The sequence below is a fragment of the Cervus elaphus genome, chromosome 7, assembly GCF_910594005.1.
Source record: "Cervus elaphus chromosome 7, mCerEla1.1, whole genome shotgun sequence".
In the NCBI taxonomy this organism is placed as follows: domain Eukaryota; kingdom Metazoa; phylum Chordata; class Mammalia; order Artiodactyla; family Cervidae; genus Cervus; species Cervus elaphus.
The window spans coordinates 35,737,519-35,760,604 of NC_057821.1; the positions used below are offsets into that span (position 1 = coordinate 35,737,519).

At 38.6% G+C, this 23,086-nt stretch overlaps 1 protein-coding gene and 1 non-coding gene across 2 annotated transcripts; one reads left to right on the forward strand and one right to left on the reverse strand.

The window, feature by feature from the left end:
- Positions 1-290: 290 nt before the first annotated feature.
- Positions 291-11,014, reverse strand: LOC122697838 (placental prolactin-related protein 3-like). The gene is made up of 5 exons (XM_043908834.1): positions 10,896-11,014; positions 5,491-5,672; positions 3,193-3,300; positions 1,258-1,437; positions 291-632 (listed from the first exon to the last, which is right to left on the reverse strand). Exons 1-5 carry the CDS (start codon positions 10,948-10,950, stop codon positions 441-443), a joined length of 717 nt encoding a protein of 238 aa, XP_043764769.1. The 5' UTR covers positions 10,951-11,014; the 3' UTR covers positions 291-440.
- LOC122697881 lies at positions 7,644-7,751 on the forward strand. The gene has a single exon (XR_006342213.1). It is a non-coding gene; the product is annotated as a U6 spliceosomal RNA (small nuclear RNA).
- Positions 11,015-23,086: the final 12,072 nt, after the last annotated feature.

The window sequence follows — 23,086 nt, forward strand, 5'->3', positions numbered from 1 at the left end:
AGTGGGCTGACAGTTCGCTGCTGGCTTTCGTAAAGAATCCTGAGGATTCAGTCTTCTTGGTAGCATGACCAGAACCATGAACAATTGTCTAATATTTCGATTCTAATAACTTGACCCAGAATAATTTTCTGTGATTCTTACATAATCTCTTAATGGTCTTCTTTGTAATGCCAGCTTCTGCTATTTGTGACTAATTTTAATAGGAGCTTCATTCTCTCCATTTTAAGGGTGGATTTTCTTTTGATTTTATATTAAATGAAAATAAAAAATGTTAACAAATTGGCCTCTTAGATTTTGACATCTCTAAAGAGTCTGTGTTTATTTTTTTAAGAGAAGACCCATTTCACAGAGCATGTATTAAAAAGCTGTAAATTTCAAAGAAGCTTGCTATGGGATAGATCATTAGGAACATCTCAGAGCTAGATGGGATGGATGTGGATTTAGCACTTGTTGTTGATTCGGCATGCCAGGATCTTGGTGTATATGTCAATTTTACGTGTGTCCCTGTGCAGGCACTGGAACAGGATAAAAAATGCATAATGACGTGTTTTTTCATCTCTGGACGTCAGGGATTGAAGTTCTGTCCAGTAAATGCGAGCATCCAACATCTTCTTTCTGGCTGGAAAAATAACCTGAATACCCAAAAGATAATGACTTATTATGCATTTTATTAGTATTTGCTTATCTTTGTCCCTTATAATAATCAAATTAAGATTTGGACAATACATACAAATATAAAACTGTCTAAATATGGATTTTGGAGCCAGCCTATGAGAACATTATTAGCAATCTAGAAAGTAGAAACATAACTCAAGTTTAGTTTTAACTTTCCCTTTTCTTACTTCCCATTCTCATCCTTTGATTTGAGGGGAACAGAGAAAGAAGACAAGTAGAACTTCAAGAGCAGATGTCCTGCAATACTTTGAGGAAAATGCTGAGCTTGGAAATTCTGTTCTCTAGTTCTCTTACTCTTGAAATTATTTCAACCACCTCACCCAGGAAGAGGCAGGCTTTTGGTGTAATTGTGTGCAAAAAGGGAAGGCTGCATATGTCAAAAATTGCAGTGAAATTATGATTCCTTTACAGAATAATCTATCACTATGAATGACTAGGCTCCTTTATGTAGTAGCAGTCTAGCATATAGAAGTCATGAATCTTTTTCTTACAAAATGAGATATTTCAAGACTCCTTACCCATTACAGAGGTCACCGCTTTCATTCATGAACAAAGCAAGAAAGCCCTCTGCAGGATGCTCACCTGGCTGAATTGCCTTTCTATGAGTTCTTGAAGTTCTTGTACTTTATTCATATCCTCTCTGGCACTTGACAGGATAGGATCTGAGACTTCTATCAAATGTCGCAGGTTCGTGACTAGATGATGCAGAGGTGGTTTCCAGGAGTACAGTAATGTGAGTATCCACTTACTAAGTTCTTCATTCTAAGCAACCATAAGAAACAGTCTCCTTAAGATGATAATAATTCAGTGGTTTTGGTAACATGTGATCTTTGCTCAGAGCCGCTGACCTAAAAAACTCTTGGTTATTCCAAGTGTATACAGAGATTTTTAATGGTAGTATAAGTTGCAAAAGTATAAAATGTAAGCTATTAGTTCAGACTTCACTGAATTACTAAAAATCTGGGTTATTTTAGGAACTAATTCTTCTGATGAGTTCTAATTTATAACATGAAGAATTTTCTTTTTTCCTCTGAAATTCCACCACCCACTCAGTGAGTTCTTTTATGTTTGTCTATTTGTGTGAGAGAAATCTAAGTATTTTATGACAAGTCAGTATGTGCCTGCAGTACCTGACCCAGGAAAGAGGCATTCTGCCTGTGCCCACATTGTCACCCAGTGATTCTTTCGTCATATTAATGAATCAGATGAGTCGTCAGTATTGATTTTTAATCGGTAATTTGTTTTATGATGTTACAACAAAGAGACAATGAAGAAGACATGACATTCCTAAACAGGCTTTCTTTCCTCAGTTGATCCCAACACCAGCCCCCATGCTGGTATCAGAAGAGTCTGTCTTGTTGACATGTGTCCGGGCAGAAAATGGCACAGCGTTGTCTTAGTAACAGCATCCGTGGGATTCACAATGGAGGGTTTTCCCCCCTAGTTCACTACTACTAGTAGAATTGAGCATGAAAATCCTGGGGGCTGAAGATCTCTAGTTAATATGCTTGATTTCTTTACAGCTATGAACTATTTTAGTGGAAAAGAAGAGAAAACTGAATAGAATTAAATATATTAATGCACATAAAGTGCTTAGTAAAATGTATGGCCATGTAGTAACTCTCAATAAACTTTAAATTCAAGCTTATTGAAAAATCCCTCCTCCTCCTCCTCTTTTCGTTTTTCCTTTACATGATCATCCTCATTATTAATGAGCTTAAAAGAGGAAAAGAATGCTGGTATCATTGAGAAAGCTGTAGAGAGAGAAGGTAGTATTTTAAGGGGGGGATGCATGTGAAAGTATTTTAAATAATGTTAGGACAAAGGATAATGCAGGAAATCAGAAAGGAGAGATTATAACAATGAAAATTTGGAGCTGCCTTTATTCATTGAGGCTTGATATGTAAAGTGTGTTGTCCTCAGAACAGAGGCAATTGTTGCGGCCATGAGAAGCAAAGCAATGTTTTATAGCCCATTGTGGGGGAGACTTACAAATTAAGAATAAATAGTGACAGAGGAGTCATTGAGAATGGCGAATGAAGGAGGTATCAGAGAAGTAGAAGCAGAAGAGCCTTGAAAGGCAGACGCAATGACTCGAGTGGTACAGTATACGACTCAACGTACGTGTCACTAGTAACAGGGAGTACTCAAAACTGGGGTGTGTTTCTTACATATTCATGAATTTTGCAATATATTTTACACGTGGAAGTTCCCATTCATTTCCTGTTTTCGTACAGTATAACAGCTGCAATCCTGTGTTGAATGCATTGGTTGAACTAAACTTGTCTGCATGGACAATTTATTAGATCTGTTATTTATTTTGCTACTACATATCTTTAGTCATCCCTTGATTTCTCTCATGCTTCATCAACTGCATGATATAATTTCTCTTCAATTGCATACGGTTTCTCCACTGTATTCTGCATGTACAGTTACCATTACCTCTAATAATCTGAAGCCTGGTAAGCTACATACTGTCTCATTTGAATCAGTGAAAAACCCAGGTGAAAGACTCACGTTCATCTGTTGGGCTTTTTCTCTTTCTTCAGGAGCATAGAGGGGATTGGTGTGGCAGCTCTTGGTGGCATTGATATGGTACTGTTTGCCCTGGGCATATCTTTCATACTGAAAGTGACAAGGCAATTAGTTAGGGTTGTTAGGCATTCAGTAGATAAAACCATTACCAGAACATTAACAGGTTGCATAGACATGTAATTTTTTTAACGGGAGGGCATCACAAATTTTGAAAGTCATTTTTTTCCTACTTTTCTATACATTGACTCTATGACAATGATTTTACATCTAACTTTCCTAAGTTCAACTTTTTCCCTTCTCTAATTTATTATTAATAATTTTTTTAGTTATTAGTATTTGAACCAAATATAGTACTTTTGTACCAATACTTGGTGCCTCCCAGGTGTCTGTAGTGGTAAAGAACATTCCTGCCAATGCAGGAGATGAAAGAAGCCTCAGGTTTGATCCCTAGGCGAGGACCATCCCTTGCAAGAGGGTACAGCAGCATAGTCCAGTATTCTTCCTGGCGAATCCTATAAACAGAGAAGCCTGTTGGGCTACAGTGAGTAGGGTTGCAAAACGTTGAACACAACTGAAGTGACTTACAATGCATGCATGCACTGATATTTAACCATTTAATCTCTTGTTTACTGTGGGTTAGAACCAATATATTCCCTTGTAAGAAGTTAAACAGTAATGACTTAGACTTATCTTTGAATCCGCACACCAAAAAGCTTAGTGTTCATCCCAGGTGCAGAGTACAATGTTGTTTATGGTGACAAAATGGTACGTCAGAAAAACAGGGCCTAAAGTTATAGGAAATACTAAGCAATGGACTGAGAATAATAAGAGTAGAAAACTCTAGCTAACACTTTGATAGAGAAAAACTAAAATTTAGCGAAAGTTATGAACATTTAAACATATTACTTGGAAGAGTTGGGGAAAAATGGACAGTCAAAAAAGGAGGATGAAACAAAAACTAGTGAGCAAAAACAAAAACGACGGGAATTTAATAGAAACTTTTAGCACCGCCTTTTATTAGCTGTCTGCTCTGCTGTGTGCTCCTTGATTGACCTAAAAGAATTAACACACAACTTTCAAATACATTCATCAGAAAGAGAATAATTATTTCCAATTGCAAACACCCCTTCAATTGTAACTGTAAACCTATTCACTGTAAATCTTAAACAATAATTTGTAGCATTAGGGAAACAACCAATAAGCGTTTTTGTGACCGGGATTCAGCTTTGTTTAACATGTTCCATCCACCCAGTTCACTGCAGAGCAGTTCTCATTTATTGGCTCTTTACTCTGAGCCTGGAGAAGAAAGCCCAGAGAGACAATGAAGGACCAGAAAATCAACATGCTTCGTTTTCCCTAATCCCACCTAAAACTGCTTTAGTCAGGTAGTATTATGGACTGAATGTGTGTTCTTCAGATTCATGTGTTAGAGCCCGAATTGCCAAAGTACTGTGTATTGAGAAGGGTTCTGATTTTGGGGACCCCATGGTCTATAGCCCACCAGAATCTTCTGTCTATGGGATTTCTCAGGCAAGAATACAGGAGTGGCTTGCTGTTCCATTCTCCAGGGAATCTCCAGAACCAGGTGTAGAACCCAGGTCTCTCCCATTGCAGGCAGATTCTTTACTATCTGAGCCACCAGAAAAGCCCATTAAGGTTAAATGAGCTCTTAGGGAGCAACACTCATCCAATAGGTTTAGTGTCTCCATGAAGCGAAACGCCAGAGAATTTTCTCTTCTGTCTCTGTGTCTGTGTGTCCTTTCCTCTGTCTGTCTTCCCCACTCCCCACCCTGTGAGAGGACGCATGGAGAAGCCATCCTGGGAAGAAAGAGTTCTTACCAGAACCTCACCTTTCTGGTGCCCTGATCTGGGACTTCTAGCCCCCAGAGCTGTGAGGAAACAAATTTCTCGTGTTTATTCCACTGAGTCTATTGTATTCTTTTATGGCATTCCTAGCTGACAAATACAAGATCATTTATTTTGGAAATTTAAAAAAGAAAATGAATGAAAGGAAATTGAAAAAGTTATTGCACTTATTAGGAATCTTTCAGATTTCACAAAACTGGTCCTTTCTTCAATTTCCACATCTCATGAGCTGATGGCATCTTTAACCTAGAGAGTGTGTTATTTGAAATTTGGCTGATGCAGCCCTCTTGTTGAAAGGATAATATAGCCCAGTAACATGAAGGTTCCTTCTGGGAGCCTGGCAGGCTACAGTCCATGGGGTCGCAGGAGTTTGACACGACTAAGCAACTAAACCACCACCACCACAGTACTTACAAACTCATTGAACATTATTGTGGAATGTCTAAGGATGTTGTGGGACAGTAAGGCGGCATCGAAATACAGGTCTCTAAGGGACTTCAGGGGGATGTCAAACACGTCAGGACAGCAGGACGGGCATGAGTTGCCTTGGCACAGGAGCAGATTCGACATGCCCAGCAGCAGGAGCAGGCAGGACCCTGTTTAAATAAAAACATGAGCCATTCTGAGATGATCTAGTCACCTGAGGTTATCAAATCCATCCTGTGGAGGGAAGCCTTCTCTCCCTGTTGCTCTGAGCAGGAGTTGGTGCTGTAGTAGCTGGGGTGGGGAAGAAGGAGCGCCTTCTGTGTGAATTTAGATGGATGATGACATTTGCACAGACAGATAGTTGGAGAAGTAAGTTACTCCCTACATTTTTGTATTGCTCCCAGAAGTATTTCTGTGCTCTGCAAACATTTGGAACTTAATTCTGAGCCAGAGTGTTTAGGCCATTATTTTAAGACAGTTTAATGTTGGGACTCTGCAGACTCTGAGCAGCCAGGTCCTCTAGAAGTTTGTAATTGTTTCACTCTACATTGACTAGTGCTTGAATTTTAGACACAGAAATGACAAGAAGTGTACAGTTGATCTGTGTGGTTTACCATCACGCTGGGGTAAGAGTAAACACATGACTAACTGATCGCTACTATTGAGTACAGAGAGAATACTATGAGAAAAAGGACACTGTACCTTGGATCTGCTAACTCACCTTCGTAACCCCATGCATGTCTTTGATACTTTCCCAAAAGCTTTAAAACATCTTAAAATTTGTGTTTTAAGAGATAGCCTTCATCTTCACTATGTTTATCAAGTTATGTTAATGAAGATGCAATGACTTGGAGAGGGCAAGTAATTTTCCCCAGGACCCATTATTAGCAAATGGAGGTGACTGGGCACCAATGCAGTCATCTGTTCACTTCCTGATGTCACATCACACATGCCTGTGGGCTCTCGGTCTGTGTGTGTGTAACCAGGACCACATCAGGAGCTGTGATGACTCTGCTTAAAGAGAAAAATATTTTATCTTTGACTGCAAAGCAGCAGTGACCATAGAACACTGGTTTCATCCACTTGTTCTGCTCTGTCTATAAAACACTCACTGTTAAAGTCTTTGACAATTATCAGTGTGTGGGCCTGGTTCTCCTGGCTAGCCTTTCTTCTAGGCAACTTGACAGCTCTTCTACTTTTATGCATCCTTAATCTTCTCATTAGGTTTGTTTCTTTGAGAAAATGGCAGGTAAATCTCCAGATGGTCATCCAAGAATCTTACCTCTCAGCACCCAGGACCCCCTGGTTCTGAGGACACGCCTGGCCTTTCCTGACTGTGACGTTTCAGGGAGAAAATCCATTTGTCTGGTCGGGAGCACATCCTGACAACCATGGGGCTGAGTTTTCGAACCATCTCCAAACATCTCCTCTTTGATAAGAGAACTAGACCTTCAAGCTTCCATGATGTATTGAAATATTTCAGAAATTATTCCTGGCCCTACCTTTGGCCAACAGAAGCATAAAATCATAGACTCTTGCAAGCGTGATTTTAATATTACTTTTCCTGTCCATGCTTTGTAAGTAAGTAGAATTTAAGACTGAAGTGAGCAAGAATTGAGTTTGGACAAGAGAACTGATAAAATAGAGATTTTATCCTCCTGAATGAGATCTGAACATGATTCTTTTTCCAGTTTACCAGAAGAGTGGTAATTTAATGAACAATAAGATAGCAGCATTTACTAGCTTTTCTCTGCTCTTAGTTTAAAGGGGCATGGTATCTAAGAATAAAATGGTTATTTAAAATTAGGTGATGAAAATCAAAGAAGTGATTCTCAAAAAGAAGACATATAAGTTGAAGAAATTTGGGACTATCTCTCATCAACTAAAGAGCTTATTGTGACAGGCAAGGAGAATAATAGCTTGTATAACATAGACATATTTGTGTGCATATATTTCTGTGCATGTATATATGTGTTATGCATAAACATATGCTTAATTCCTACATGGAACTTTGGACCTTATAAAAATTGATTTTATAAGAGGCAGTAAATATTGTATAATACCCTAATTCCTAATGTAATTGATCATTTATTGGTAGATGACTAACTGTATGATTTTTCTTCTGTTAAAATGTTATTCGCATGTCTGCTTTGGTAGCACATATATTAAAAAACTGGAATAATACTGAGAAGATTAGCATGGCCCCTGCCCAAGGATGACACACAATTTTGTGAACCTTCCATATTTCTCTGTAACAACTTCGACATGTGGAATGGGAAAAAAAGTGAGAAGGAGATAAGAGCGAGGGGACATAGGTATACTATACCTATGGCTGACTCATGTTGATGTTTGGCCGAAAGCAGTACAGTATTGTAAAGCAATTAACATTTGATTAAACATTAATAAATTTAATTATTAAAACTGTTATTGGGGATCATATAACAGGTTCAGATGTCCATTCTGTGACTAAAGAGGATCTGACTGCAAACTGATGGTGCAAATTATCATTGGTTAGTGATTCATTAACTTTATAGGTGAATGAGAAAAGTAAACTAACAAACACTATTGTCTGTGATTCAGTGTCATAGCAAGCTATAATCCTTGTCTGCATTCGCTTTTAGGCGGTATAGCGCCCAGACTTTGAAACTGAGGCCGTTCCCAGAAGCCCACAGTCATGAGTTCTGTTCAGGGTTTCTGTTCCTGATGCTGGAGGCTTCTGTTCGCTGGTCCACTAGGTCCGAAAATTTCTCTCCTGAGCATTCTCTGGTTCTATCATGTGCACAAGTCTTTATATTTTGGTTTTCTAATTTGATTCTCTTTTGATCAGACTACCAAGTCTCTTTACCAAGAAAAAGACATAACAATTTTAAATATCTATGTAGCCAACATAGGAGTATCTCAACACATGAGGAAAACACTGACACAAAAGGGGAAATTGACAGCAACACAGTAATAGTAGGGCATGTCAACACCACACCTATACCAATGGGCAGATCAACAAAACAGAAAATTAATAAGGAAACATATCCTCCAAGGAAATATTAGAGCAAACAGACCTAATTGATATCTTTAGCACATTCCACCAAATGCAGAGTACACTTTCTTCTCAAGTGCACATGGAACATTTTCCTCATCTTGGGTCACAAACCAAACCTCAGAAAATTTAAGTAAATTGAAATTATATCAAGCACTTTCTTTGACCACAACACTATGAGACTAGATATAGATTATAGGGAAAAAAAACAAACAACAACTTTAAAGAACACAAACACATGGAGACTGAACAACACATTTCGAAATAATAAACAGGTTACTGAAGAAATAAGGGAAATCAAAACATACCTAGAAACAAAGAACAATGAAAACATGATGATCTGTCCAGTAGATAACAAAAGGCAAGGGAAGAGAAGGGCAGCAAACAGAGAGGAGAAAGTGACATTTCTGCAAATATTCTGTCACCGTAAGACATAGTTCACAAAGGGAACTTTAAGGCGAGACAAAGCTGGGATTAAAAACTCTCTCCATTTACTATCAAAAATGTATCTTTGCATCCTTGAAACAATTATTTAATCTCCCTAGTCATCAGTTTCCTCCTAATATCAACCTCATAGAGTTGTTATTAAGGTAAAATAAAATCATGTAATTCCCTTACCAAAAAAAAAAAAAAAAAGAAAGCATGATGATCTAAAACCTATAGGATGCAACAAATGCATTTCTAAGAGGGAAGTTTTTATAGTAATACAAATCCTACCTCAAGAAACACATTGAATAGACAACCTAACTTTACATATCTTTAACTCTTTTTAAATTTCTCTTATCAGTGTCTTAAAGGTTTTGTATAAAATCTTTCAACACCTTGCTTAAGTTTATTTCTAAGTGTTTTATCCTTTTGTGATGCAATAGTAAATGGGCTTGTTTTCTTTATCCCACTTTCTGCTAGTTCATTGTTAATATACAGGTAGGCAACTGAGTTTCGTATATTGGAATATAGTAAACATAATGTATGCTACATTTTAAGGAATAGACAATTTCCCACAAATAAGACATATAGATGACAAGTTATATGACAAGATGCTCAGCATTGCTAATAATCAAAGGAAATGCAGATCAAAAGCACAAGAGATATGACCTCATACCTGTTTGAATGGCTAGTACCAAAAATGTAAGAAATGACAAATGTTATTGAGAATGTGGGGGAAAAGGAGTGCTTATGTACTGTTGGTAGTGATGTATACCGGTGCAACTCCCATGGAAAAATACTGTGGAGGTTCCTCAAGAAATTTAAAAGAGAACTGTTATGGGATCCGTTTTCCCACTTCTGGATATATAGTCAAAGGAATGAAATCATTGTCTCAAAGAGAGATTTGTTCCCATGTTCATTGCAGCATTATTCACAGTAGCCTTGGTATAGAAACAATAATCTTTCAACAGGTGAATGGATTAAAACAATGTGATGTGATATATATAGGTAAATAATTTTTAGCCATTAGAAAAAGAAAGAAATCCTTCCATTTGTGGCAATCTGGATGAAACTGGAGGGCATTATACTAGGTAAACTAAGTCAGAGAAAGACAAATACCATATGATCTCAATTATAAGGAGTTTCACACACACACAAAAAAAAGATGGTACTCAGAGTAGAAAAATGATTGCCAAAGACTAGAGGGTAGGACAAATAGGGAGAGATTTTTAAAGGTTGCAAATTTTTCTGATTAAAAATTAATAAGGTCTGAGGATGTAATTTTGAGCTTCACGATCTAATCATGAGATCTAATCATGTGATTGAACAAGCTCTGGGAGTTGATTATGGACAGGGAAGCCTGGCATGCCACGGTCCATGGCGTCACAAAGATTCAGACACGACTGAATGACTGACTCAACTGAAGAGAGTGGAACTTACCTGTGTACTCCTCAAAAAGCAAAAGTTAAACACGTGTGGTGATGGCAATGTTACTTAATAGGAAGGGAAACTCGTTTCTAATACACGCACAAATGGGGTGGACAAGATGATGGAGGGGTAGGTGTAAGTGGGGTACACCTCTCTGCACTAATGCATCAAGAATGTCTAAAGACGCAGTAGTTCTCACAGAAGACCAGGTGAATACTGGCAGGATGCCCTGACTACTGAGAAGGAATATCCGGATCCATACATAACTCGGTAGGACAAAGGAAAGAAGGGACGAGGAAGAAGGGGAAAGAAGGAGGAGAGCACGTGGGACCAGCCTGCACCTGGGGCTGAGGGAGCTGATGCGCAGGGGTGAGATCCCCGCGTCCATGGCCGTCCACTGAAATGGGGGAGTCATTTGAAGCTGTTGGGGAGTGAACTAACTAACCTGTGACCGTCTGAACGGAGTGAGAATCACATAGACAAGCCATGCTGCTGCCTTTCATACCTCGGACAGGGTTGTAAATCCACTGGTGTCCATGGAAGCTGAGAGCTGGAACCATGGGGATTGCGGAATGATCCCAGGGTGAGGACTCCTGTTGACCGTTGGGAGTCAGCCGGATGGGATGGGATGGAGGAAATCTGCTGAATCCAATGCTTCTTAAGGAAAGTCACGAGGCCATAAAAGTAGGGTTCAACTGCCTGTGGGGTAGAGCTATCTCTTTCTGCATGGTGGTACCTGTAGGTTGAGCAATAGAGAAAAACTTCAGTGAGGGTGGTCCTTGAGTGCCTGATGCACTAAGCAATGGAGAGTTTTGAATGTCTATATGCCCTACCGTACCCTATTCTCTGTCTAAATTGTGGGTTTTAGCATCATAATATTTTTATGAACTTAAATTTCTTCTGGTAGAGTTTCTGGTTTACAAATTAAGCTAATTCCTCACATCTGGCTCATTCTTGGTGTTTCAAGAAACTCTGAGAACCTTCCTTCCTCTCAAGGCAATACTGCCCTTTACTACCACTGCTGACTTCACATACTTTCACTTCTTGCCTACTATATTCTATGTCTTTCTCTATTCACTATAACTTTAGTAGTATGTGTCCATATGTTGCTATTAATATTGATAACAAATTATTAACCTGATGCACTAGAAAACCAGAAGGACTACAGTTACAACAGTAGTAATAAATTACCACCAAATTATAATCCATTAATGCTCCAGTTTAAAACTGACTTTCTATCCATATATTATTGAGGTCTCTCAACTCATTTTCCTTACCAGGTGGCTCAATTTTGAAATGAAATATAGAAAACAATGGAGTGGTCAACTCTGGAAATTACCTTCTTTTTGATATGCCTCATTAGTAAGTATGCAAATATTAGTTTTGTTTTTCCCCAGTAGGGCTGTTCTTAGTACATGTTATAGCTCACTGTGTGGTATTTCTATTGACTGAAGAATGTACACTGTGAACTGTAATTGTCAAACAAGTGAGTGGAGATGAAGAAAGTAATGTCAAGAAGGCACAGGCTTTTGTTGTTCTAGCAGGAAAACATTGCTGTGTCTCTCATCTACAGTCTAATCTTCAGATTTATTGAAACTCTTACTTCTTTTATGCTCCACTAAAAATTTGAATTGTTAGGGGTTTTTTGCCCTTGAGTTGTATGTCTCATTTATTTTTGGATATTAAGCCCTTATGAAATATATGATTTCAAAATATCTGCTGTCAATATGTAAATTGCCATTTGATCTTGTTAATGTTCCTTTCTTTGGAGTCTGATGTGGTGGCACTAGTTTGTTTTTGCAGGTGTTGTCTTGTTGCCTTGGCTTGTGGTGTGAAACCCAAAAACTCGTTGCAAAGACCATTGGCAGGAAGGTTACTTCAATGTTTTCTTCTAGGGGTTTAATTGCTTAAAGTTTTAGGCTCAACTATTTAATCCCTGTTTAGTTGATTTCTGTGTATGCTAAAAGACAGGGGCACAGTTTCATTTTTTCATAGCACTATCCAGTTTTCCCAGTGCCATTTTTGAAAAGCTTGGCCTTGCCCCACTTGATTGTCTTGGCTCCTTTTTCATAAGTTAACTGATAACATATGGTTGTGTGTTTCTTTCTGGCTTCTCTGTTCAGCTCTGTTGATCAATGTGTATGTTTTTGTGCCAGAAGCAAATCATTCTGTTTTGATTACTATAGCTTTCTAATACAATGTGAAATCAGCAAACCTAGTCTCAAATTGTGTTCTTCTTTCTCAAGATTACTTTGACTCTTTGGTAGTTTGTGATTTTAATACAGCAGAATAGACCAAGAAGAGATGGAGAAAGTACACAGAAGAACTATGCAAAAAAATATCTTAATGACCCAGATAATCACAATGGTGTACGTTCTCACTCAGAGCCAGACATTCTAGGATGTGAAGTCAAGTGGGTCTTAAATAAGCACTGCTTCCCATAAAGCTAGAGGAGGTGATAGAATTCCAGTAAACCTATTTAAAATCCTAAAAGATGATGCTATTAAGGTGCTCCACTCAATGTGTCAGAAAATTTGGAAAAGCCAGCAGTGGCCAGAGGACAAGACGAGGTCAATCATCATCCCAATTACCAAAAATGGCAGTACTAAAGAATGTTCAAGCCACTGAACAGTTGCACTCATCTCCCATGCTTGTAAGGTTATGCTGAATTCCTCCAGGCTAGGCTTCAGCATTCTGTGAACTCAGAACTTCCAGATGTTCAAGCTACGTTTAGCAAAGGCAGAGGAACCAGAGATCAAATTGCCAACATTTGCTGGAACATAGAGAAAGCAAGGGAATTCCAGAAAAGCATCTGCTTCATTGACCTCACCAAACTGTGTGGATCACAACAAAGTGGAATATTCCTAAGGAGATGGGCATACCAGACCAACCTTACTTGCCTTCTGAGAAATCTGTATGCAGTTCAAAAAGCAACAGTTAGAAGCAGACAAGAAACAATAAACTGGTTCAAAATTAGTGAAGGAGTCCGTCAAGGCTGAATATTGTCACCCTGCTGATTTAACTTATAGGCAGAGCATGCAATGCGAAATGCTGGACTGGATGAGTCCTAAAAGCTGGAATTAAGATTGCTGGGAGAAATATCAACAACCTCAGATATATGAATGATACCACTCTAGAGTGAAAAAGCCAGCTTAAAACTCAATATCAAAAAAGCTAAGATGACATCTGGTCCCATCACTTACATGGCAAGTAGAAGGGGAAAAGGTGGAAGCAGTGACAGATTTCCTCTTCTTGGGCTCTAAAATCACTGTGGATGGTGACTGCAGCTATGAAATTAGAAGACGATTGCTTCTTGGCAGGAAAGCTATGACAAACCTAGACAGTGTGTTAAAAGCAAAAACATCACTTTGCCAACAGAGGTCTGTATAGTCAAGGCTATGCTCTTTCCAGTAGTCATGTATGCATGTTTGAGCTTGACAGATAATAAAGAAGGTAGAGTGCTGAAGAACTGATGTTTTCGAACTGTGGTGCTGTAGAAGACTCTTGAGAGTCCCTTGGAAAGCAAGGAGATCAAACCAGTCAACCTTAAAGGAAATCAACCCCAAATACTCTTTGGAAGGACTGATGCTGAAGCTGAAGCTCTAATACTTTGGCCACTTAATGCAAATAGCTGACTCAATGGAAAAGACCCTGATGCTGGGAAAGATTGAAAGCAGAAGACGAGAGTGACAGAGGATGAGATGGCTGAATAGCATCACCAATTCAATGGGCATGAACTTGGGCAAATTCTAGGAGATGGTAAGGAACAGGAAGTCTGGCGTGTTGCAGGCTGTGGAGTCACAGAGTCAGACATGACCTGGCAACTGAACAACAACAACAGATTTATACAAGTTGTAGAATTTTTTTTCTGTTTTGTGAAAAGTGCCTTGGAATTTTGAAAGAGACTCCAGTGAATATGTACATAGCTTTGGGTAGTATGGGTGTATTAACAATATTAATTCTTCCAGTCAACAAATATGAAATATGTTTCCTTTAGTCTATTTTAAATATTTCTTTCATGAATGTCTTGAAGGTTTTCATACATAGATCTTTCAACACCTTGCTTAAGTTTATTTCTATGTATTTTATTTTTTTGATGCAATTGAAAATGGGATTATTGGTGTTTCTATAATTTCTTTTGCTGTATGGATAGGTAACTGAATTTTATATATTCAAATACAGTATACAAAATGCATGCTATTTTTTACAGAATAGACAATTTTCCCCCCAAATAAGACATACAGAATGCCCAAGAGTATATGACAAGATACTCAACATCACTATCAGGGAAGTGCAAATCAAAAGTACAACACATACCAACTTATTCCTCTTTAAATGGCTTTTACCAAAAAGTAAGAAATACGTGTGGCTGAGGGTGTGTAGAAAATGGTGGTCTTAATAGATTATTGGTAGGAATGTATATTGGTGCAACCCCCATAGAATACCTTCTGGAAGTTTCTTACAAAATTTCACAAAGAACTGTTATGCAGCCATTAATCCCACTTCTGGATATATATTCATTTCTGAATATAAATTCAAAGGAAATGAAATAATTATCTCAAAGAGAAATCTGTACTCACATATTCATTGCATCAATATTCACAGTAGCCTAGAAACAACCTATTATAGGAACAATCTAAGTACCTGTCAGCAGGAAAAGAGATTTATTAAACAATGTGATGTGAGATATATATATATATATACACATATATATATATATGTGAATTTTATTTAGCCATTAAAAAAAAAAGAAATTCTTCCATTTGTGGCAGCATGGATGAAACTGGAGGGCCTTATGATAAATGAAATAAGTTAGAGAAAGACAGTTACTGTATGATCTCAATTGTAAGGAATGAAAAAAGAAAAAAAAAGTAGAACTCAGAAACAGCGTAGGAAAGTGATTGCCAAGGCTTGGAGAGCGGGGGAAATAGGGTCGGGGTTGTAAAAGGTTATACATTTTAACATATAAAAATTATAAGGTCTGAGGATCTAATGTGTAGCATGATGACTATAAATGATAAAATTGTATTGTATAATTGATGCTGTCTATGAGAGTGGAACTTACCTGTGTTCTCTTCAAAAAATAAAAGGTAAACATGTCAGATGAAAGCTATGTTACTTAAGTTAATAGAAAGGGAAAATCTTTCTAATACATATGTAAATGAGGGTCAGCACTATGGCAGAGGGGTAGGTGAAAATGGCAAGTATACTGGAGTGGGTTGCCATTTCCTCCTCCGGAGGAGCTCCCCGATCCAGGGGTTGAACCATCTCCTGTGTCTCCTGCATTGCAGGCAGATTCTTTAGCTGCTGAGCCATCAGGGAAGTCCTAACAAAACTACCATATGACCTAGAAATTCTATTATTGGGAGTATACCCTGAGAAAACCATAATTCAAAAAGACACATGTACCCCAAAATTCATTGCAACAGTGTTTACAATAGCCAGGACATGGAAGCAATATAGACATGCACTCAGAGAGGAATGGAGAAAGAAGTTGTGGTACATCTATACAAGGGAATTTTAATTCACCTCAAAAAAAAGTGAATTTGGGTCACTTGAGCTGAGGTGGATGAACCTACAGCCTGTTATGTAGAGTAAACTAAGTCACAAAGAGAAAACCAAATATTGTATGTTAATGTATATATGGAATCCAGAAAAATGGCACTGGTTAACCTATTTTCAGGGAAGGAAGAGAGGCACAGACGGAGAACATGTTTTTGGACCCAACATGGGAGGAGAGGGCAAGTTGAATTGAGAGAGTCGCACTGAAACACACTAGTACATTACCATCTGTAAAATGTTGACAGACAGCTGGCGGGCAGTGGCTGTATGACACAGGAAGCTCACCCCGTCTGTGTGACCGCCTGGAGAAGCGGGACGGGGTGCGAGTGGGGGACTCAAGAGGGAGGGGGTATATGTACACTTATGGCTGATTCACATCGCTGTACAGCAGAAACCAACACACTGGAAAGAAATTATACTCCAATTAAATGTAAATTAAAAAATATACATATACATCTATCAAATTCTCAAGTTTTAAAGATATTTAAAACTTTAAATATCTTACAGTTTTATTTGCCAATTCTGTCTCAAAAAATACTCTGCTTGCTAGTCACTATTCGTGACATTTGATTTATATAATTTGGTGTCTACATAGGGAAAAAAAACTTTGCAGTATCTGCTGAGAATGGCAAAATGGAGACTTTTTTGATGTTTAAATATCACTTCAGCAAAAGGATTAATAATTAGTAGTTATCAGTGGATGAATAGCCTCTCACCCTCTGGCCTCACTTTTAACTGGACCCTCCTTCTCCTCTTTCTAGTGCTTTGGTAGGTTCCTTATCCTTGAGGACAAATTTAACAAGTCAGCTTCCATACAAATGTTATAACTGGATGCTTAGTCCCCAGAGATGACAAATTCCTTTATCACTTGAAACTGCTTGTGTGGAATAAAAACCTCCCCCTGTATCATTGGTATTTTTAAGGAGATCCAGAAGGCTGAGGTTAGCACTGAGGAGAGATTTTGTTTTCCAAGCTGGAACTCCTCTTGTCAGGACTAGATCGGTGGTGTATTAAATTTTTCAGGCTGCTTGAGCAGCCATGACTGTCTTATGCTTTCATACATATGCCCATCACACACACACACACACACACACACCACATAATACACGACTGGCAAGCAAAGGAAAGTCAGGTTCCCATTTTCCAGTGACTGAAGATAAAAAATTTAGACTTATCTTATTGCCCTAATTCTCTCCTTTTCAGAGTAAAATGTGAATGAAAAAGTGAAAACACACACAAAACCTTAAAATCAGAAGAGAATTTTAACATTCCTCCTTCATTTTCTTAAAATTATTCAACACTATAAATACATAGATATCAATATATTCATACATATATACATAAAGGGTAGCTGAAGGATCTTCTAACAAGGAAGCCATTAACTCTTGTGTGGAAGGTCTGTGACATTATTATGATGACCAGTCACTGGAAGTTTTGACATTTTTCATGTGGCTGAAATATATATTTTTTTCGGGACATTTCAGACTATAAAGCCTTTGTGGGGACACACAAAAGCCGAGAAACTTGCTCTTGTTTTGCTGTCACCACCTCTGAATTTTGAACCTCTGGGGGTGTCTATAAACAGAAGTCTCTCTGAAATGGCTGCTGTTATAGTGTCCGTGTGTTGCATTTGAGAAGGTATGTTTATTATTTGTTACCATAATAGCTGGGATTTTCGACTACTTTTCCATTCTGTAGGAAATTTTACCTTTTAAAATGTGAGTGTATTAAAGTTATAGGGACTTTGCTTAAGAGTTTTTTTTTTTTTTTTTTAACTTCCATAATTATCTTCTTTTTATTTTGCCTCTTTTTTTTTTTTTTAATTAGTTGGAGGCTAATTACTTCACAACATTTCAGTGGGTTTTGTCATACATTGACATGAATCTTAAGAGTTTTTAAAAAATGAGTACTTTCATCAAATTTTGGAACTAGAAAATAGGATTGGGGTGACCTGATTTCTGTCAGTCCTTTTGCTTGGTTACAGAGTGGGAACCACATCAGATGGTGACCATTCTGATCCTTATACAATTCCTGGGAAGTCAGTCCACAGTCTCCTTTAATGATCCACCCCAGGACTCAACAACCCAGATTGTTGAAATTTCGTATTATATATACCTTGGAGCTTGAAGTCATTCCATGTTTTGTTTTAGATTTTCCATAGACTTTGAAATCTCTCTAGTCTAATAATTCCTAAAACACTTTGATGTGATTATTAAATGATCTTAAACATAATTTTTTAAAGGTAAGCAATCTAAAGCATTTAACATTTCTCATGTCTTCCTTTGCAATCTATCTTTTGTATATTTTGGCATATGAATAAATAATCATGATTGAAATTGTTTAAAAGCTTCATAATTTACAGAGCAATTTTTATATCAATGCTGGTCTCGGTCTCATTGTGATAAACAAGGAGACAAGGGTTTGGTGCACTTAAGGAAGAAAGAAATCTGGAAAGGAAGGAAGGAAGTTAAGGTGATGTGTAATGAAGGGTTGAATAGAGCAGGAAATGGATGTAAGAACATGAAAAAATGGGATGCTTACGTATTTCAGTGGCCAAACTATGTAAGATAGATGGGTCTGCCAAAACAGTTGCCCTTCTCTAATTCACTAATTTTTGTATCAAAATCAAAGCCTCATTTTTTTTGCAGACTCTTGCCTGATTGAATCCCATCCTGACAAAGTTGGCACACAGATGCTCTGCACACAGGTGTGTACACAGACCTTGACAAGTGAAATGAGCCAATTTGCATTGTTGCTGCCAATCACTCTTTGGTCTGCCCCTCTTTCCCTCCAATTTTCTCTATTCTTCCTGCATGTTCTTCCGGGTAGGATGTGGGAAATGGGTAGCTCAAACACACACATTAAAAGTTGTAGGGATAAAGTTGACTCCGTTACAAATTAAAGATACCCTGCTGGCTCAGCAGTAAAGAACCCAGCTGCCAAGGCAGGAGACCCGGGTCGGTTTCCTGAGCGGTGAAGATCCCCCGGACCAGGAAACGGCAGCGACTCCAGTATTCATGCCAGGGAAACCCCACGGACAGAGGAGCCTGGTTGGTTATGGTCCATGGGGTTGCTAACAAATCAGGCACAAATTAGTCACTAAATAACAAAGTCAGGGAGGTCTTTCCCCAATCATTCCCTCTTTCTGGCCACTCCTGAATAAGATTTAAACTGGAGATTTGGAGTTGTAATTGAAAATCAGAAATATATACTAATTTTCCAATTGAAGGAGGAATCTCTACACTCAGTCCGTGAATGTTTAAAATCTTAGAACTTCAATAAGTTGTGATGACTACAGTGAGACAGTCAAGGTTGAGAAATAGAAGCTCAGCCTTCTCTCCCCAGCAAGACATCTGCCAGATGACACCATGCTCTGAGCTTGTTCTCTTGACATCTGTCCTGCTTGTCTCCAGCATGCAGAGCAAGAAAACTTAAAAAGCTATTAGGGTTTGGGGGGTTCAAATACCCAATGTCAAAAATGTTCCCCAATCACACAAAGAAAACAACTCTGTTTTTTTTTTTTTTTTTTTTTTGGAAACTTTAAGGAAAGATTTATGGACATTCAGATTTATAAAACCATCTGGCACTTTGTAGTTTGCAGGCTGGTTGCTGTGAGAGTTCAAAGTTTGGACTGACCACACCACTATTGTTGCCACTCCCTCCTTCTTGAATAGTTCATTTTAGTTTCTACATTGATACCTAAAAAGCTAGTCTTTTAAACTTATTGGACAACCTGTAAAAATCATTAGGATTCAGGAAAATGTATCTGTTGCTTTTTAAGGGCATTTTTACTGTTTGTCCCTTGCTGCATTCAGGAGTGCAGTTGGTGACCTCTGAGTTTTCACTTAGCTTAGCTTTCTTAAGGAAGTACTAAGTAATTTGGGTTTTGTTTTAGCAGATGTAACCTTTGACCCCTGTTAGTAAAGTGTTTAGGCTGAGGAGGACTGAAAAGAGTTTTCAAATGGGATATGTCCAACCTCTTCCAAGCTAGAGTAGTCTTCCTCTCAGCATAGCAAACCCTTATATAGAAACGGTATCCAGCCTCTATAGAGTGTTCAGCTGGAGCAACTCAGTTCAAAGGTTTGATATCTGAAAAATGCACATTCACATTGCAGAGCAAAAAAATAAAAATAAAAAATGTTAGGCAAGTCAATAACATCACTTCAAAGTGACTCAAGTGTGTACTCAATTTCAAATGAAAATGGAGAACGTGAGAACAGGGTGTATAAGTTTTCTCTGCCTAATTCTCTTTGTAACTGAGATGAAATCTCAACTATCCCTTTACTGCTAGTGACGGGTCCCCAAGGACTCTGGGTGTAGGGCAATCTGCTTATTAATTGCCTGTACCTGTGATAAACTTGTAACTTTGTTTACAAGGGTGACATAATTTTGTCCACCTCACACTTTTGGAATGCAAATTCATTTCAGTTCAGTTCAGTCACTCAGTCATGTCTGACTCTTTGTGACCCCATGAATCGCAGCACACCAGGCCTCCCTGTCCATCACAAACGCCCAGAGTTTACTCAAACTCATATCCGTCAAGGCAGTGACTCCATCCAGCCATCTCATCCTCTGTCGTCCCCTTTTCCTCCTGCCCCCAATCCCTCCCAGCATCAGGGTCTTTTCCAATGAGTCAACTCTTCGCATGAGGTGGTCAAAATATTGGAGTTTCAGCTTCAGCATCAGTCCTTCCAATGAACACCCAGGACTGATCTTTAGGATGCACTGGTTGGTCTCCTTGCAGTCCAAGGGACTCTCAAGAGTCTTCAACACCACAGTTCAAAAGCATCCTTTTTTCAGTGCTCAGCTTTCTTCACAGTCCAACTCTCACATCCATCACTACTGGAAAAACCATAGCCTTCACTAGATGGACCTTTGTTGGATAATAATGTCTCTGCTTTTTAATATGCTGTCTAGATTGGTCATAACTTTCCTTCCAAGGAGTAAGCATCTTTTAATTTCATGGCTGCAATCATCATCTGCAGTGATTTTGGAGCCCAAAAATATAAAGTCTGATACCACTTCCACTGTTTCCACATTTTTTCCCATGAAGAGATGGGACCAGATGCCATGATCTTAGTTTTCTGAATGTTGAGCTTTAAGTCAACTTTTTCACTCTCCTCTTTCACTTTCATCAAGAGGATTTTTAGTTCCTCTTCACTTTCTGCCATAAGGGTGGTATCATCTGCATATCTGAGGTTATTGATATCTCTCCTGGCAATCTTGATTCCAGCTTGTGCTTCTTCCAGCCCAGCGTTTCTCATGATGTACTCTGCATATAAGTTAAATAAGCAGGGTGACAATATACAGACTTGACGTACTGCTTTTCCTATTTGGAACCATGTCCAGTTCTAACTGTTGCTCCTGACCTGCATACAGGTTTCTCAAGAGGTGAGTCAGGTGGTCTGGTATTTCCATCTCTTTCAGAATTTTTCACAGTTTATTGTGATCCACACAGTCAAAGGCTTTGGCATAGTCAATAAAGCAGAAATAGATGTGTTTCTGGAACTCTTTTGCCTTTTCAATGATGCAGCGGATATTGGCAATTTGATCTCTGGTTCCTCTGCCTTTTCTAAAACCAGCTTGAACATCTGGAAGTTCACGGTTCACATATTACTGACACCCGGCTTGGAGAATTTTGCGCATTACTTTACTAGCGTGTGAGATGATTGCAATAGTGCAGTAGTTTGAGAATTCTTTCGGATTGCCTTTCTTTGGGATTGGAATGAAAACTGACCTTTTCCAGTCCTTTGGCCACTGCTGACTTTTCCAAATGTGCTGCCATATTGAGTGCAGCACTTTCACAGCGTCCTCATTCAGGATTTGAACTAGCTCAACTGGAATTCCATCACCTGCACTAGCTTTGTTCATAGTGATGTTTTCTAAGGCCCACCCAACTTTACATTCCAGGATGTCTGGCTCTAGGTGAGTGATCACACCATCATGATTATCTGGGTCATGAAGATCTTTTTTGTACAGTTCTTCTGTGTATTCTTGCCACCTCTTCTTAATATCTTCTGCTTCTGTTAGGTCCATACAATTTCTGTCCTTTATCAAACCCATCTGTATGAAACATTGCCTTGGTATCTGTAATTTTCTTGAAGAGATCTCTAGTCTTTCCCATTCTGTTGTTTTCCTCTATTTCTTTGCATTTTTCGCCGAGGAAGGCTTTCTTATCTCTCCTTGCTATTCTTTGGAACTCTGCATTCAGATGAGAATATATTTCCTTTTCTCCTTTGCTTTTCGCTTCTCTTCTTTTCACAGCTATTTGTAAGGCCTCCTCAAACAACCATTTTGTGTCTTTCCATTTCTTTTCCATGGGGATGGTCTTGATCCCTGTCTCCTATACAATGTCACGAACCTCCATCCATAGTTCATCAGGCACTCTTTCTATCAGATCTAGTACTTTAAATCTGTTTTGCACTTCCACTGTATAGTCATAAGGGATTTGATTTAGGTCAAACCTGAATGGTTTAGTGGTTTTCTCTACTTTCTTCAATTTACGTCTGAATTTGGCAGTAAGGAGTTCATGATCTGAGCCACAGTCAGCTCCCAGTCTTGTTTTTCCTGACTGTGTAGAGCTTCTCCATCTTTGGCTGCAAAGAATATAATCAATCTGATTTCGGTGTTGACCATCTGTTGATGTCCATGTGTAGAGTCTTCTCTTGTGTTGTTGGAAGAGGGTGATTGCTATGACCAGTGTGTTCTCTTGGCAAAACTATTAGCCTTTGCCCTGCTTCACTCCATACTCCAAGGCCAAATTTGCCTGTTACTCCAGGTGTTTCTTGACTTCCTACTTTGCATTCCAGTCCCCTATAATGAAAAGGACGTCTCTTTTGGGTGTTAGTTCTAAAAGGTCTCGTTGGTCTTCACAGAACCATTCAACTTCAGCTTCTTCAGCATTACTGGTTGGGGAATAGGCTTGGATTACCATGATATTGAATGGTTTGCCTTGGAAATGAACTGAGATAATTCTGTCGTTTTTGAGATTGCATCCAAGTACTGCATTTCGGACTCTTTTGTTGACCATGATGGCTACTCCATTTCTTCTACTGGTTTCCTGCCCACAGTAGTGGATATAATGGTCATCTGAGTTAAATTCACCCATTCCAGTCCATTTTAGTTCGCTGATTC